General features: G+C 49.3%; 2 protein-coding genes across 4 annotated transcripts; one reads left to right on the plus strand and one right to left on the minus strand.

Annotated features, from left to right (window-relative positions):
• Positions 1-1,207: 1,207 nt before the first annotated feature.
• Positions 1,208-4,110, plus strand: Sdr39u1 (short chain dehydrogenase/reductase family 39U member 1). Its single transcript, XM_034497523.2, has 6 exons — positions 1,208-1,268; positions 1,539-1,645; positions 1,729-1,811; positions 2,136-2,257; positions 3,006-3,149; positions 3,394-4,110. The coding sequence occupies exons 1-6, from the start codon at positions 1,253-1,255 to the stop codon at positions 3,804-3,806; spliced, it is 885 nt and encodes a 294-aa protein (XP_034353414.1). The 5' UTR covers positions 1,208-1,252; the 3' UTR covers positions 3,807-4,110.
• On the minus strand, positions 2,623-16,204 carry Khnyn (KH and NYN domain containing). 3 transcript variants are annotated; one of them, XM_034497522.2, is made up of 8 exons: positions 16,104-16,204; positions 15,162-15,379; positions 13,514-14,652; positions 13,258-13,388; positions 13,086-13,182; positions 7,190-7,297; positions 6,901-7,002; positions 2,623-6,487 (listed from the first exon to the last, which is right to left on the minus strand). In XM_034497522.2, exons 2-8 carry the CDS (start codon positions 15,360-15,362, stop codon positions 6,238-6,240), a joined length of 2,028 nt encoding a protein of 675 aa, XP_034353413.1. In that variant the 5' UTR covers positions 15,363-15,379; positions 16,104-16,204; the 3' UTR covers positions 2,623-6,237. The 3 variants fall into 3 exon arrangements, 2 of the variants coding, with proteins under 2 accessions (XP_034353413.1, XP_034353411.1); XM_034497520.2 differs by having other exon boundaries at positions 15,984-16,165; XR_004606418.2 differs by having other exon boundaries at positions 6,468-6,487; positions 7,130-7,297; positions 15,984-16,166.
• Positions 16,205-16,374: the final 170 nt, after the last annotated feature.

Consider the following 16,374-nt stretch of genomic DNA (forward strand, 5'->3'; position numbering starts at 1 on the left):
ATTCACGAGGGTAGAGATGAGCTCCAGAACAGGGAAGGGCGAGCAAGACCATAGAGTGTGAAGAGAGGGTCCTAGGATCCAGCTAGGAACAATCATCTACAGTTTACGAATTTAAAGTAAGCAGAGCAAGCAACAGAGGCCAAACTTGGTTCTTAAAGTCCCAGAAGACAGTGTGGTTTCCACTAAAGCCAAAAATGCAACATTTCTTGTTTGGTTTCAGACCAGGGACAAGGACTGTGACACATATTTTACATTTTGACATATTAACTAAGCAGATTTGGCCTCCAGATTCTCCCAGCATCCCTCAGTCCCTACCTGGCATACCTTATCCCCAACCTTGACATTTCCAGCCCAAGGGCTTGGTTGCCCCTCCCCCAGAGGCTCTTCCCTAGATAATCCAGATATTTTGCGCGCGCTCTCTCTCTCTCCCTTCCTCCCTCCCTCCCTCTCTCCCCCTCCTTCCCTCCCTCTCTCCCCCTCCTTCCCTCTCTCTCTCCTTCCCACCCCCCACCCCACCCCACCCCGCTCTCTCTTTCTCTCTCCCCAACTCCTCCCCATGGCGAGTCCCCTGGCCTCCTCAGTCCTTGGGGCCAGTGAATTCGCCCGAGACCAGCGTCCCAATAAACCTGGCTTTAATAATAACCTAATCTGGCTTGAATTGGCTCATTTCACCGGAGATAGAGAAATACCTATCATTTTTTAAAGGGGGGGAGAGAAAGGACAGCGATTTTGGCTGGGCGATCAATCAAAATAATCTATAACTGGGCATTGGACTTGGTGAAATACGTGTTCCCGGAGAGCCCGGAAATGGAGTGAAGTGGGAAGCAGAGGGTGGAACGCACGCTTGTGAGAACCTCAGCTGGGGAAGCAAGAACAAGAGTGAGGACATGAACTGGAGAAGAAACTCCGGCAGGCACCCTGATTCCTGGCAGGAGGAGGCAGAACAGTGAGAAAAGATGAAGAAGCCTAAGAATTCCACAGTGCCTCCGCCCCAATACTGAACAAGCGCCCAGCGCTTTGCGGTCTGGAGTTGTGCTTGCTTCTTTAAGAGCGGATTTTTTCTGTCCTTCCTCCATCTCTTTTGCATCATCCACCTCCCTTCCTAGAAACATTTAAGGTCCTTCGCTATTACTATAACTTCTTCCGGGTCGGAGAGGGTGGGGCACACCTACTACTGAAATTCGCGTGAGGTGAGGCGCGTAGTCGCGTCCCGTATTTAAATCTCGCGCAGGCGTGCTAGCTCCCTGTCGCTATGCGGGTGCTTGTAGGTGAGGGACGGCTGAGAGTCGCATGCCGGCTTAGGCTGCAGCCGAGCGCTGGGAAAACAGGCCCACAGGGTGCAGTCTCCTAAGCAGGCAACCTAGGCTTGGTTTCCCAGCCCCAAAAGCTGAATCTGTGAAACCCCGTGACCTATGTCACCCCTGCATCGAGGGGTGGGGTGGAGAGGCCTGACATCAGATGGGACCGCACCCAAAGAGGTCGCCAGCAAGTGACCTGCCTCCACCCCGCTGAGTAAACAGTTTGTGCTCTCCCATCAGGTGGCGGGACGGGATTCATTGGGACAGCCCTAACCCGGCTACTGAAAGCCAGGGGCCACGAAGTTAAATTGGTCTCCAGACAGCCAGGCCCGGGTCGAATCACGTGGGTAGGTCCAGCTTCCGGAAGGTGGGGGGAGGGCAGTTTGCGCGGGAAGGACAGTACCAGCAGGCACTGTGCTTTCTCCCACAGATTGAGCTCAGTAAGTCGGGGCTGCCCCTCTGCGATGTTGTCATCAACCTGGCTGGAGAGAACATCCTCAACCCTCTGCGAAGGTCAACAGGGCCATAAAGTAGATAGCACCTGCACAGGTCGACGCCTGTGAACTGTGCATGCCAGACATACACTGCAAGTGCCCCTTAAGCCTTTGGAGCCTGTTACATAGCAGTGTCTAATAAAGCCCAGTGTTGTGGATAAAGAGATACAGTCCATGCCTATTGTGGGGGTTGGGGGTGAGTCCTATCTTTCTTAGCCACCCTGAGTTACGCATTAAGATAGACTTAGGACAACTGGCTGACCCGGGTGAGTTGGATGAGTAGGGAGGACATGGTTTAGGTGCATATCTGTACTTCTGACCTTCTCTTTCATCTTCTCTGCAGATGGAATGAAACCTTCCAAAAAGAGGTTCTTACTAGCCGCCTGGATACCACCCACTTGCTGGCTAAAGCCATCACCAAAGCTGCACACCCACCTCAGGCTTGGATACTAGTCACAGGTGTAGGTACGCCCCCAAATCACCAGCCTCTTACATTAACAGAACCAGGGAGAACTGAGCAAGCAGTTGAGGCCCTTGGGGCTGCAGCACCCGAAGCATGAGTCCTTTCCAAACTAGGCCTCCAGCCATACAGGCTTCTCCTGACCCAGTGTTGGTCTTTATGGGCATGGAAAGACAGGATGTGAGGGAGCGTGTACTTGGCTAGAGAGCCTCAATTGGAAGCCCTCAGAGAAGGGGTGGGGTGGGTCCTCGTGCTGAAGGCGGCTCCCACTCCCAAGCCTGCTGCACTGCCCTGATGAGCTCCCTCTGTTGTGCATCCTTTGAGACCAAACAATTGCAAACAATTAAAATATGAGTAGTAGCCACTGTGCTATTTTATACATATTATTTAATCTTTGCAATTACTTTATGAGGTAGGTACAATTACTCCCATACTAAAGATGCAGATTTTTCATACAGAGAAGTAGCTTGCCAAAAAGTCACAGATATCAAGAACAGGAGGGCTCAAGCAGCTTAGCACCTCCGTTTCTGTCCCTACCCACTACAAGCTAGCAGCCTCTGGACACAGCCTGGCAGCCAAAAGCTAACTGTCAGGCATGAACACATGGAGAAGCTCAAGGGGGAAACAGTTACGGTTCTTTCTTCTCCTGTGGAAACTCAAAAGGACAAGGAGACTGAGACTAAGGAGCCTTTCACTACAAAGACCCCAGCAGGCCAGGGGCTGCCAAAGCAAATGAGTGCTCTTCCATGACAGCTTACTACCAGCCAAGCCTAACGGAGGAGTATGATGAAGACAGTCCAGGAGGGGATTTTGACTTTTTCTCCAACCTGGTAACCAAGTGGGAAGCAGCAGCCAGGCTTCCTGGAGAATCTACACGCCAGGTCGTGGTGCGTTCAGGTGAGGACCCAGGGCCTGGGAACCAGGCAAAGTGGAAGATTTCTGGGCTGAGGAGGGCTGAGCTTGCAGTGAGAGGACACCAGCACTTTAGCTAAGATACAAAGGGAAAGCCCCAAGACCCACAGCCCTCAACTCTGTCCACTCCACGTGCACATGGGAAGACCATGAGGAAGGGAGAAGGGAAATTAGAGTAGTACAGAGTTTGAAGGCTAAGCAACCTTCCTGTACTACCTGTCTGCTTTAGGGGTTGTGCTGGGCCGCGGGGGCGGTGCCATCAGCCACATGCTTCTGCCCTTCCGCCTGGGCCTAGGAGGCCCCATTGGTTCAGGTCACCAATTCTTCCCCTGGATACACATTGGTGACCTGGCAGGAATTCTGAATCATGCCCTTGAAGCAAACCACGTCCAAGGAGTCCTGAATGGAGTGGCTCCAGCATCTACAACTACCAATGCCGAGTTTGCCCAGGCCTTGGGTGCTGCCCTGGGCCGCCCAGCCTTCATACCTGTCCCCAGCACTGTGGTACAAGCAGTCTTTGGACGAGAGCGTGCCGTCATGCTGTTGGAAGGCCAGAAAGTGGTCCCTCGGCGGACACTGGCCACTGGCTACCAGTATTCCTTTCCAGAGTTGGGAGCTGCCTTGAAGGATGTTGTAGCCTGAGTAGAGAAGGAGCCCCAAGCGGAGCTGGGCCTGTTCCTGCATCCTGACAAGTGGGTCAGGTGATCCCTGTACTTGATTGACAGCAGAAGCCATCTAGGTCTTACACTCTCTCCCCCCTTTCTTCGCATGTTCTGTTGATCCACCCCTATCTGAGAAACTCCAGTCTCGAGGATGTAATCTCATTCTAACCTTAACCTCTTCAACTTCTTGTGGTTTCTGTGTCACATTGTTGCCCTGGTTCTCCTATATGCTGTGTAGACAAAGCTCTACAGTTATGGCAATAAAGATAGATTACATCACTAGATCACTGGCTTCAGCTATGTCTTTGGCTTATATTCCCCTCGAATTATCTTAAGAACTATTACTCTACATGGCTTTCCCTAAGCTGGGTTTGAACATTTTACCTCTCTCCTCATCCTTTTCTTTCTTGGTCTCTCTTCCCAAATGAGCTGGTTAGACATGAGGTTATGACAGAGATTAAAGACAATATATATAGTATTTCCAGTGAGTTCTAGTGTCACCCTGACCTCTTCAGAGAATGCCAGCAAAAGTGGGAAAAGGCCCTGTATGTTAGCCTTCAGCGTTTACCAAACAGCCATGAATTTACACAAGTCCCAGCTCGCCATACTGCAGTAAGACAAAGTCAATGTCCCTATTAAATCTAGGCTTTGTCTCTCATCTTCTTGGGAACATTCAGCCTTCCGGGAAACTTAGCATAAAAGGGAAGATAATCCCAGCCTTCTGTACACCCACCATCATGGCAAGTAAAAAGAGCAAGACACCAATCACAAACTTAAAAAGCAGTTCTACCAGCACCCAGTCCAAACCATTCTCTTCTTTTCCCTTCTCATTTCCCTGATCAACTTGTCTCCAACATCTAATTAATCTGATGTGAAATGAAAATTGCCCAACAAAACGAAGACACTGGGACCCAGAGAGCCACACAGTCAACTCTGTGTCACTTGGAATAAGTCAGAGCGAGAAGAGCATCTAATTCAGGGAGCTGCTCCATGAACCCAGGGGCACCTGCCTTACCTTTTATACCTCTATCTGACCCTGGCCTCTAGGAAGCCGACTAGCTCTGACTGACTCCTAGGGAAGTCACTCCTGTAGTGACTCTTCACTACACTAGAGAGAAAACTGATTAACACCCAAGTGAGGAATGTGCCACCTGGCAGATAGTAAACTCCTCCAGCAGAGAGTTCACACAAATACAAAACAATCACTTGTGAGAATTAGAATGTAAACAGCTTGTCATGATAGGTCAGTGGAGTTGACCTGTAACCAATCAGGTATCTTTCAATCCTGATGCTTCAGCTTCCACTTCCCATACACACAGAGAGACCAGTGTGTCTTGCCAAATGAAACCTGTCTTCCATAAAGAAAATATTAGATCCCACTAATACTGTCACTGCCAATCATGACGTCATGGGTTTGGTGAATAGGCTCAACACCAGAAAGAGGATTTAACCAGGGCCTTGTCAATCTGTAAACAAACACTTGAAATGCAACTGAGAAGCTGCCAGTTATAAGAGCCCTGAGAGTATTTAAGCAATGCAACCATCAACCCTAATTTGACTATTTTGTTATCATGAGTTTTAAAGGTTGATGGAAAGGGATGCAGCCATTACAGGGCATGTTCTACTGAAAACCCAGCATTAAGATTGAGGGAGTGGACAGTGGACATCTCTGAAGTTTTGGTTAGGGAGCCTGTGCACCCAGCCACAGGCAGACACACTTGAGCCATGATCCATGTACAGAGGTCCTCACGGGAGCTGTCTTCTCTGTTCTCATTTCCATCCAAGGTTATTTTTATACCTGATGTATAGACATAAGTAAAGGCCAAGCAACTTTGTCAAGGTCACAGGCAGGCACAACTGAGACTGGAAGCCTGCCCTCCTCTACCTTCTGGTTCTCAGCTGTCCCACTACAACAGTCCACATAGTGCTGTGAGCCCTCCAGGAGCCAGCATTCCTCCGGACATGCCAGGATTCAGCTCAGCCTATCCTAGCCACTCAGAGGAACAGCCAGAGGATATTCTCTTTCTCAGCTTAGCCTTTTTGTCACCTCCAGCCTACCCTAGCCTCCAACCAAGGAACTTGGTAGTGAAGCCACAGTCTCAGTCTCCAGGAACAGGCTGTACACCCTATAGAAACTGTCTGTAAAGACAAAGTTGAGGAGTTGAGTCTGATCAAAACCTAAGAGCTAGCTGCAGTCCACCCTCAGGTTGAATCACTTTAAGTCCCTGTCCTCAAAGTGCCCCAGGCAAGAATATATTCCCACACTCAAATTCTCTGATGCTTCCTCTGGCCGAAGCACCCTCTTGGAGTGAGTCTGGGTCATAGTCTGAACGGCAGAGGGACTGTAAGAGAAGGGGCTTGGCTGGGGAGGCTGACTCTAATAGGGTAGCAGCTATGCAGAACAGAAAGGCTCAAAAGTTGAGACTCAGCAGGGCCTCAGAAAGCTGGTTAATGTCCCGGCAGTATGGTTCCCGCTGCAGGATGAAGTCCACCTTGTGGTCCTGACCCCAAAACACTTCGAGCAGCTGGCGCCGGAGCCGCTCTGTCTCCCGGGTCTTCCGAATGCCACCATTGCCTTTCTCCACTTCCTTCCCCTGCTGCTGATTACCGTGTTCTGTGGAACCTTTGGAGGGCTGCTGAGACTTAGAAGAGCCCTGTTTCCTGGAGAAAACACAGAATAAGAACTGATAAGCACCCTGGATTAAAATTGGGCTCCAGGAACCTCAGCCAAGCCGACCTATTTCCATCTGTAGGAGACAAAATTTGTGAAGTTTCCTAAGCAAGCCACTGAGTGGCAGTATCAACCACCTAGGAAGACAGAACCCTAGTGAGATATCCTTATTTAATCACTTGTTAATGAGCCAAAGGAGGGTGTGGGGTACAACTGGCTATCACTACATGCAACTACCTCCCAAATAGATCCATCAAACACACTGACCAGAAGAGAAAATAAAAGTTCCTCTAACTAGTACAAAGGTCTGTGTCAGGACTCCCTGGGGAGACTTTAAAGAGCAGGCCAGCAAACTTACGACTACTGCAGAATTACACTGGGCCTGCAGAAGTGGGGGCATTACCTGACTGGCTTCTTCAGGAACTCATCCAGGGTGGGGCCATTTCGCCCAAGTGGGTCATCTGGGACCATAAAGAGGTTCCCCACAAAGGTGAAGGGCAGCAGGCTAGAAGAGGAAAGAGGAAGTCACAGAAATGACCTCACCAACTCCCAGGCGTCTGGGACCAACACCACCAGGAGCTACTGGCTATCATCCTTTGAGGCATCTTCAAGCCCTTTCCCAGGATTCTCACCCAGTGGCCAGAGAAGAGCTGGTTTAGAGAAAGGTCTGAGCCGGTGCCCTATTCTCTCACCGCTCTCTGATGATCGCCATCCACTTGTCAGACTCCTCAGCCAGATCCCGGAACTGGTCATTGGAGACAATGATCCCATCAGTCTCTTCAGCCAGCTTCACCATGAACCTGTCTCAAAACACAGACACCATTCTGGGATTCTCCAAGGATCTGACCCCACAGTAAGCTATCAGTGCCTGTGATCCACTTCTGGTGATGGAGGTCAGTCTCCCAACTCATTTACTTAACTCAAGAAGGGTGAGGAGGGCTTCTTGGGAATTGAGCCCAGACCCTCACGCATCCTAGGCAAGTGCTTTACCACTGAGATGGTAGGTAGGTAGATATATAGATGATGAATAGATACATAGATAAATAGATATAGAAAGATATAGACAGATTATAAATACATAGATGATATAGATGATAGATACATAGAAAACAGATAGATAGGAGATGTCCAACAGATAGACAAATAGATGATAGATAGATGATCGATATAGATAGATAGATAATAAGACAGAAGACAAACATGATAGATACATAGATATAGGTTAGAGATAGATAGATAGATAGATAGATAGATAGGATGACAGACAGACAGACAGAGATAGAGACCAAAAGGTTTGGGCAGAGCAGGGAGACAGGCAGAATATGGTGGTATACACCTTTAATCCTAACACCTGAAAAGCCTCTGCTTCAGGAGGCAGAGACAAGTGAATCTCTGTGAACTCTAAATCAGCCTGGTCTACATAGTTCCAGGCCAGCCAGGGCTACATAGAAAGAAACTGTCTCAAAAACAAACAAAAAAATCGGAGACAAGATCTTGCTAAGTTACTCGTTCTAGCCTTGAATTTGCTCTGTAGCCCAAGTAGGCTTTGAACTCTCAATCGTCCTGCCAAATGGCTGAGATCACAGCCTGTGCCTCCATAATCGGCTTCTCTCCTCAGCATCCCCCAGCTGCAGGTGACTAACTGAACATAGAGGGAGGTTAGAAGAGAAACAATGATGAGTCCAAGGCAGCAGCCTCCCATCAGCACCACTCACCACAACCTTCCCCAACACTGTCTAAGAACCAGTAAGAGCTAGCTCTCTCCCACCCCACCCACCCGTCACTCACAAACCTGCATTTATCCTCTGAAAAGCTTCCACTGCAGGACTTACCACACTGCCTTCTTTCCCAGAGCCACAGTCACCTTAATAATTCAGACATTAAAACTAAGACTACTGTCCAGCCTTCTACCAGCTCATCTGCCTTACCTAACTACCCACCGTCCTCCAGTCTCACCTGCTCGCCCCTTACACAGAGCTCTTCCACTCCTGCCCTTCACCCCAGCCCAACCCAGCCCAAGTGAAAGACCTTGACTAAAGGCCGAATGTCCAGGCCTGGCAGTTAAGGGCCCCCATGTCACCCTTCCAGTCTTCTCTCTCAGGATTCCCCTCAAGTGCCCCCAACTCCAGTTAAGATCAAGGATTAGATTATACTCTTAACACATGCTCTGCTCTCTGACTTCAGTTTCTCAAACTATTCCCTCCGTCTCCAAATGCATCCTAAGCCCTTACAGTGAAAGGCACCTAGCTTGCTTGGTAGCGTGCCCAGCTGGCATGCACGAGGCCCTAGGTTCAGTCTCCAGCACCACATAAACTGGCCACGGTAATATACACCAGAAACTGCAGCGTTCAGAAGGTGGAGACAGGGGAATCACTTCAAGGTCATCCTCAGTTACTCACTGAGTCTGAGACAAGCCTAGGTTATGGGAGATCTTATCTCAAAAAATAAATAGAAAAATAAAACTTCAAAGCTTTTTGTTATTGTTTCTAAGGGTTTGTTTTGATATTTTGATGGGGGTTTTGTTGTTGTTTTGGTTTTTTTACGTATACAGGTTCTTTGTCTGTCTGTATGCATACCCACAGACCAGAAGAAGGCATAAGATTGTGAACTGTCATGTGAATGCTGGGACTTAAACTCAGAACCTCTAGATCAGCCAGTGCACCTAACCACTCAGCCATCTCTCCAACCCCAAAATTTTAAATTTTTTAAAGACACCTGCGGCCCACTTTTGTAATCCTCTTGTTTTGTTCTATTTTGTTTTATATTGAGACAGGAGGTCACATAGCCCAGGCTTGCCTCCAACTCACTGAATAGCTGAAGCTAACCTCAAATTCCTCATCTTCCTGCCTCTACCTCTATCTCCCAAGAACTGGTATTAAAGATATTTGCCACCGTGCCGATGCTGTTTTAATTACTCTGCATCCTCAGTGACATTCACAAAGATGGTGGGTAGACTTTAGACGTTTAAAATCAAAGAGGTCCAGCCCATCCCATATCCTTCTCATTGAACAACCCTTCCTTCCTGTAAAACACAGTCACAATAGGGGTCCCTTCCCCCAGTCCTGGAAGTGCTTCATTTACAGAGGATCCTGGACCAACTCTTGCCCCAGAGTTCTTTCTCCAAGTCATGCACCTAGTTAGAAGTGTGTGGTCAGTATCTGAAAGGCATTTGTGGTACAGAGAAGACCAGGAACAGGACCAGGTATGAGGCTAAGCGGAAGCCATGCTCTGTGTACGTCACAGAGCCGCTTTCTAGTTAAGCAGGTTACTGCCTCATGGGAGGATACATCCTGCTCTGCGGCCCATTCGCTAGGCCCTGTTGTGCTCTATCTACTGCACTGATTTTCCATAGTGAAGAAACATTCCAAGTTTATATCAAGTACCCACGAGGCTCTACACAACTATGCATTAAAAACAACTCAGTCTCCAGTATCAATTCTGTTATTGTCTTAGATAAACTGAAACCTAGACCTAAAACAAAATAGCAGCACTTAGGCAGAAGCAGGAGGACTGCCACAAGCTCAAAGCCAACATGGCCTACACAGATGAAGTACCAGTCTGGCCCAGGGCTTCACAATGAGATCCTATCCAAAAAACACCCAGTCGCACCAGGAGTATCCTGGTTAGGTTTTGGATTTTGGGAGGTTATTTGTTTTAGTTTTGTTTTCAACTTGACACAATATAGTTATTTAGAAAGAAAACCCTCAGTTGAGAAAAATGATTCATCAGATTGACTATAGGCAGATGTATGAGACATTTTCTTGCTTGTTAATTGATAAAGGAAGTGTCAGCCACGAAGGGTAGTGTCACCTCTAGGCAAGTGGCCCTGGGTGGGATAAAAAAAAGCCAGCTGATGGGCTGGAGGGATGGCTCAGTGGTTAAGAGCACTGACTGCTTTTCCAGAGGTCCTGAGTTCAATTCCCAGCAACCACATGGTGGCTCACAACCATCTGTAATGGGATCCAATGCCCTCTTCTGGTGTGTCTAAAAACAGTGACAGTGTACTCATATACATAAAATAAATAAATCTTTAAAAAAAAAAAAAAAAAGAGGAAGAAGAAAAGAAAAAGAAAGCCAGCTGAGCAAGCCAGTAAGTAGCATTCTTCTGCAGTCTCTGCACCAATCCCTAACTCCAGGTTCCTGCCCTGACCTCCCATCAGAGTTTTAATTACCCATCAGAGGTGACTATTGCCTAAAAGTTTAAGATGAAATAAAACCCTTCCTCTCCAAGCTTCTTAGGATCATGGCATTTATCACAGCAATAAAAACCTAACTAAGACACAAAGAAAGTTTAGTACCTTTTGTAAAATATTATTTCCTTCTCAGAAGTAAAAGCTAAATATCTGGAAAGATAAAATATATAACCACTCTGCTGGTTAGCTTTTAATTGTCAACTTAATGCGATCTGGAATCAGCTGAGAAGCATTCACAATGAAGAACTGTCTAGATCAGGTGGTCTGAAAGAATGTCCTTAATTAAAGTGGAAAGATCCATCCATTGTGAGTGGCACCATTCCCTAGGCAGCAGATTCTGGATCCTATGAGGAAGCAAGCTGGGCACTAGCATGTATGCATGCATTGCTCTCTGCTCCTGATGATGGATGTGATGTGACTGACTGGCTCCCTTAAGTTCCTGTTACTATGGTTTCCCAGCTATGGTGGACCATAACCTGAAACTGGGAGCTAAAATTATCCTTCTAAAAGTTGCCCCTTTTTTGTAAGATGTATTATTTTATGCATATGAGTACATTGTAGGTGTCTTCAGGCACACCAGAAGAGGGCATCAGATCCCATGACAGATGATTGTGAGCCACCATGTGGTTGCTGGGAATTAAACTCAGAACCTCTGGAAGAACAGTGTTCTTAACCACTGAACCATCTCTCCAGCCCTTAAAGTTGCTTTTTAAATTTGTGTGTGTGTGTGTGTACATGTACACACGTGACACAATGAGAATGTGGAGATCAGAGAACTTGGGGAAGTCAGTTCACTCCTTCTACCATTTGGGCCCAAGGATCCAACTTGGGTTGTATGTGTCTGCACACACACATCGCAGGCTCACAGAGCCAGATTAGGGTGTTAAATGCCTTGGAGCTCTGTGCGATGCATGGTGGGGGTGCTGGGAAAGAAACCGGTCCCTGAAAGAGCATCAAGCACTTTTAACCTGAGCCACTGCTCCAGGTTAAAATTTGCTTGATTCTAATTTGCTTCTTTCAGAGTATTTTATCACCACTATAGGAAAATAAACTAAGATAATCACTGTGATTTGGAAACTAATTTTTAAAAACTAAATGAATGTCCTAAGGAATAAGTACTTATAGTTGTTGAAAGATTTTAAACAGGGCCGGAGAGATGGCTCAAAAGTTAGGAGCATGTGCTGTGCATGCACAAGACCTGCATTTGGTTCCCAGCATCCACAGCAGGAACTCACGGTGGCCTGCAGCTCCAGGCCAGAAGACCAACACCCTTTTCAGGACCCTGTGGGCACTAGGCATACACATCCATGCATGCAGGCAAAACACTACTACACATAAAATAAAACGTAACTTTTACAAAAATTTAAAAATAGCTAATTAGCTTTAAAATGCACATATTTCTACACCACGTGTGCACAAGTGTGGCAGGAGTAAACCCTATGTTTTCTGTTTTGCCTACATGGTAACCTTAAATTCTAATTTTCTATTGCCAAGGGAGTTAAACACTTAGCCTCTGTCTCTACCTCTGTAAATGAAGATGATATTTTATGTATCACTTTTTGCCTTTATTTATTTATTATTTTTTAGTTTATTGAAACAGGGTCTCACCTTGTTGTCCAGGCTAGCCTGAAATACACTTTGTGGCTCATGCTGGCCTCAAATTAATGGGGACTATCCTGGTTCAGTCTCTCCTGTGCTGGGACAATAGGAGTGACTACCACACCCAGCTTCATGCAACACTTAACTGGGCCCATGCAATGTTAAGAGAGAATGTCACTAGACTCCTGCTTAGCACTAGGGACAAGGCAAGCACATACCTTAGCTTCCTTTGAAATTCACAAGGAGATGAATGAATGGAGAAGGGTCCTGAGACAAAGAGGTTGATTTGATTCACTAAGAGGTAGGGCAGAAGCCTCAGAGAAAGCAGACAACTAAGGAATCCTGGGGTCTGATTCCAACATTCCCTTCCATCCTGAGTCAGGTGGCCTGCCACCATACCCTGTTCCAGACACTCCTAGCATTTAAAGATTGTGTTTCTGCATTCTATTTATTTAAAGGTTTGTTCTCCCTTTCCCAGAATGTTCAAACAATTTCTCTACATTTAGAAATTCTGTCAGCTATTTATGCCACCAGCTTTTGCAGATCTCAACTGCACAGTATTTTCTAGACAATAAAGCACTTTATATAAATACGAGGTGAATAATGAGCAGGCAAACGATCGCTGTCTATAGCCTATCTCCCCTCACCTGCAGAACTGAACTACCTACCCCATCATTAGTCCCACGGAAACTAACTCCACTACTGAGGCTGGAAGGCAGAGGTCAAGAGCGTCTCTGTCACAAATCCCACTAGACTCCTTAAATATCAAACTTGGAGTCAGGAGAGGAACAATTACCTGTCATCATAAGAAGAAATCCTTTTGCCATCCATGACTCGTGAGGGTGTCAGGGAAAGCAGACTCAGGGAATACAGCTTCTGCAGGAAGTGACTCTCTGTAGAACAAAGAGAACAAGGTTCTCAAGGTGGACCCAGCCTCGCCAGGACACAGATGACCAGACCCAACTTACCTCTGACCTTGGAATCCTTACTGAAGCGCCACTGAGGCACAAAGACGGTTATGTCACGGTGGCCGCGGTCCCAGAAGTACTGCACAGCAAGAGCAATGCCCCGACTTGAAAAGTAGTGCTGGAGGCCGTGCCTGTAACGGGAAGCAATGCTCAGACCCAGAGAAGGCTGCAGGATCAGCCCCTCAGCAGTTGTCTCCAAAACAAAGAGGCCTGTCTCACCCTCCCTCCGCAGAACTCAGTCCCACCAGCTACTTACACCATGGCTACGTTGCTGCCATCAATGACAATATGACGGAGATCTGGCCGGCCAGGCACATTGGCAAGGCACAGGGTGAAAGGATCCTGTAAGGCTTCCTGGAAACGCTGTGTGCCCGTCACCAAGTTGCCCCCACGAGTGCCTCGTTTCCATGGAGACCCTCGACCTCGAGCCCCAGCCTGCTGCTTGTCTCCCCTGTCTCCCCGATCTCGATCTCGATCTCGGTCTCCACAAGGCCATGGGGGTTCCGGCGCAGGTGGAGGGCTAGGCACTCTTGGAGGTGAGGTGTTCCCATTATGGAGCCGCTGGAGGAGAGAGGCTCCCCGGGTTGGAGCTGCCCTCTGACAAGGCACATGCGTACCAGAAGGTTCACCCTGCACACTGAACCCCACTCTTTGCTGAGGAACCTCCTGTTTTCCCGAGGCCTTTCCTTTCAAGGGTGCCACCTCCTCTGCTCCTCCACCTGCTGGCTGTGACCTGTAAGCCACTCCTGTCTCCCAGACCTCTTCCCCAAACAGCTCCTTCTGCCCTGAACCCATGTCCCTGACTGCATCCTGTTTCCTTCCCTCCTTCTCCACAGTACGACTTTGTCCTCTTACTGCCCATGACTTTCCCCACCCTGCCACTCCAGTGCCCAGGGGGTCCCTGCCTTCATTCAAGGGAGCCCTGACTCCCTGAAACTGAGAGCTCAACAGGCCTGAGCTCCCCAGCTCACGAAAGGGCAGTGTCTGTGGACCCTGCCCTCTGGATGCCTCCTGCACCAGGCTTAGGAGCTCCTCCTGCACAGCCAGGGGCAGCTGCAGCAGGGCCTCTGTGTAGGCATCCTCTCTAGTCTGTAGCAGGGCAGAGAAGTCTCTCAGCACTCCACCACTGTCAGGTGCTCCAGGACACGACTGTAGCTGAAGGTCCCAGCTCAGCCTCTGCACTAACTCCTCCACCCGGCTCTGGGCCATCACAAACGCCTCAGTTAGGCCACTGATCATCAGAGAACCAGGAACCAGAGGCACCAGGTGGGCAGATGTGCTCCAGGCCAGGCAGTCAAGGAAGAAGCCTTGGGCTCCCAGAAAGATGCAGTGCAGTCTGGGTGGGTAGTGGATTTCACTCTGTAGTTCTGGGCTGCAGAGCCCCTTCAGGTATTCCTAGATGGGAAGGTCAGAGAGGAAACTTCTAGAAGCCATCCCTTTCAGGTCCACTGTTCTTCCTGAGCTCCAAGCGATTATATCATATAAGTAGATACTGTTACTATTCACACTGTAGACATCGAAATTTAAGAACAGACCAGAGGGCTGTCAATTGGTGGAGCCTATTGGCCTTGGGTCCAATGGGGGGGGGGGGAGAAATGTGGCCAGCCCCCTCTAAACCCCAGGGAATTCCTTAGCAAGGCCCACCTGTACAGTGGGGATTACCCTACTATCCCCAAGAACCAGAAGTGATTTGTTTTTAAATGCCTGCAGAACCTAGGCCATCATAGCAGAAGTGAAACCAAAATTCTAAATTAAAAGATCCGCAGAGTTCCTCAAAGCTCAGGACAGAGGCAGCCAATAAGACAGCCAAGAGGCATTTCCCAGCCCCTCCTCCCGATTCTGCCTAGGGGAGGGGCAGCGTAGTAAAAGGCTTTGTAGCAGCCCTAAAAGGAAGAGGAGTTCACCTTGGCTCTACAGATGTTCTCCTTGGGGCCCTCAAGCTGCAGCCAGATATGAGGGTTCTCTGGGCAGTCTTTGGAGAGGACGCTCATTCCCACGCAGAAGATACGCTCCAAGCGAGCCTGCTGCTCCCGAACCTTGCCCTCTGCCTCAGCAGACACCGCAAAGCGGTCGGGAGTCGGGGAGGCAAACCCCCAAATAGACATGGCTTTTACCTGGAGTCCTGGAAGGACAGAGGCAATCTCAAAGTCTCTGTCTCCCTTCAACCCAAATCCTAATCACACAACATACATCCAACAATCAACAGGTCGCACCTAGTTATAGAACTGGTAAACAACCCAAGGAGGTAGCAAGTCCACCTCTCGGGTGGAGAGTATAGAAAATTATCTGTACACAGGCCTCTCCCAGAGCCTAAGTCCTTCATCAACAAGGCTATCTGGGATGGGCGACAGGCCAGAGGAAACTGATGACCACCGCCCTGAGAGGGGAAGGGTGAGCGGGCCTCCAGCTCATTCTGTGTGGGTCACAAGAAGTGGGTGGATGAAGAAAGACTCTCAGAGCTGAGAGGTCTCGGATTTTTTGAGCCGAGGAGGGCCTCTTGGGAAGTGAATTCGCGCCAGAGGCTCTAACTGTGTAGTCCTGGGGTGGGGGGTTGCCCTGTCCGCCACTCCCACCTCCCGGGCGCCCCCCGGAGCTGTCCAAGCCCAAGCACCCACCCGGGGCCCCGGGCCATCCCGCCCTCCCACAGCCTGCGGCGGCCGCCCTCAGCCCGACCACCCTCCCGCCGCGGCCTTCAGCTCCCGAGCGCCGAGAAAGGGCGCGCCTACCGCCAAAGCCGCGAGTTCCGCCCGCCCTTCTAGGTGCCCGCGGGGTTGGGGGGAGCCTCTCCCGCGCCCCAGGGGCCAGGGGCCCGAATCTGAGAGGCCCTCTCGGATCCTTCACCCCACCTAGACTTCGCTCATCAACAACGCGTTGTGGTCTCCGAGTCACTTTCCGGCCCGGGGCGGAGTCAGCCCGGCTCCTCCCCCGCCAGGGCTGCACCGGCCTAGGCTCAAGGCAGGGCTGCGCGCCTCCTCCCGGGCTCCGCCTCCTGTCCTGCTGCCGAGCGACCCGCCCTCCGCATCTCCTGCGGGGCCTACGGTGTCACCGACACTCACCCCACCCCCAACGCCTCCTGCCAACTCTCACGTTCGCCTCCCGTTCCCAGGGTCCTTGCGT

Source organism: Arvicanthis niloticus, chromosome 3, assembly GCF_011762505.2.
Source record: "Arvicanthis niloticus isolate mArvNil1 chromosome 3, mArvNil1.pat.X, whole genome shotgun sequence".
Taxonomy (NCBI): Eukaryota; Metazoa; Chordata; class Mammalia; order Rodentia; family Muridae; genus Arvicanthis; species Arvicanthis niloticus.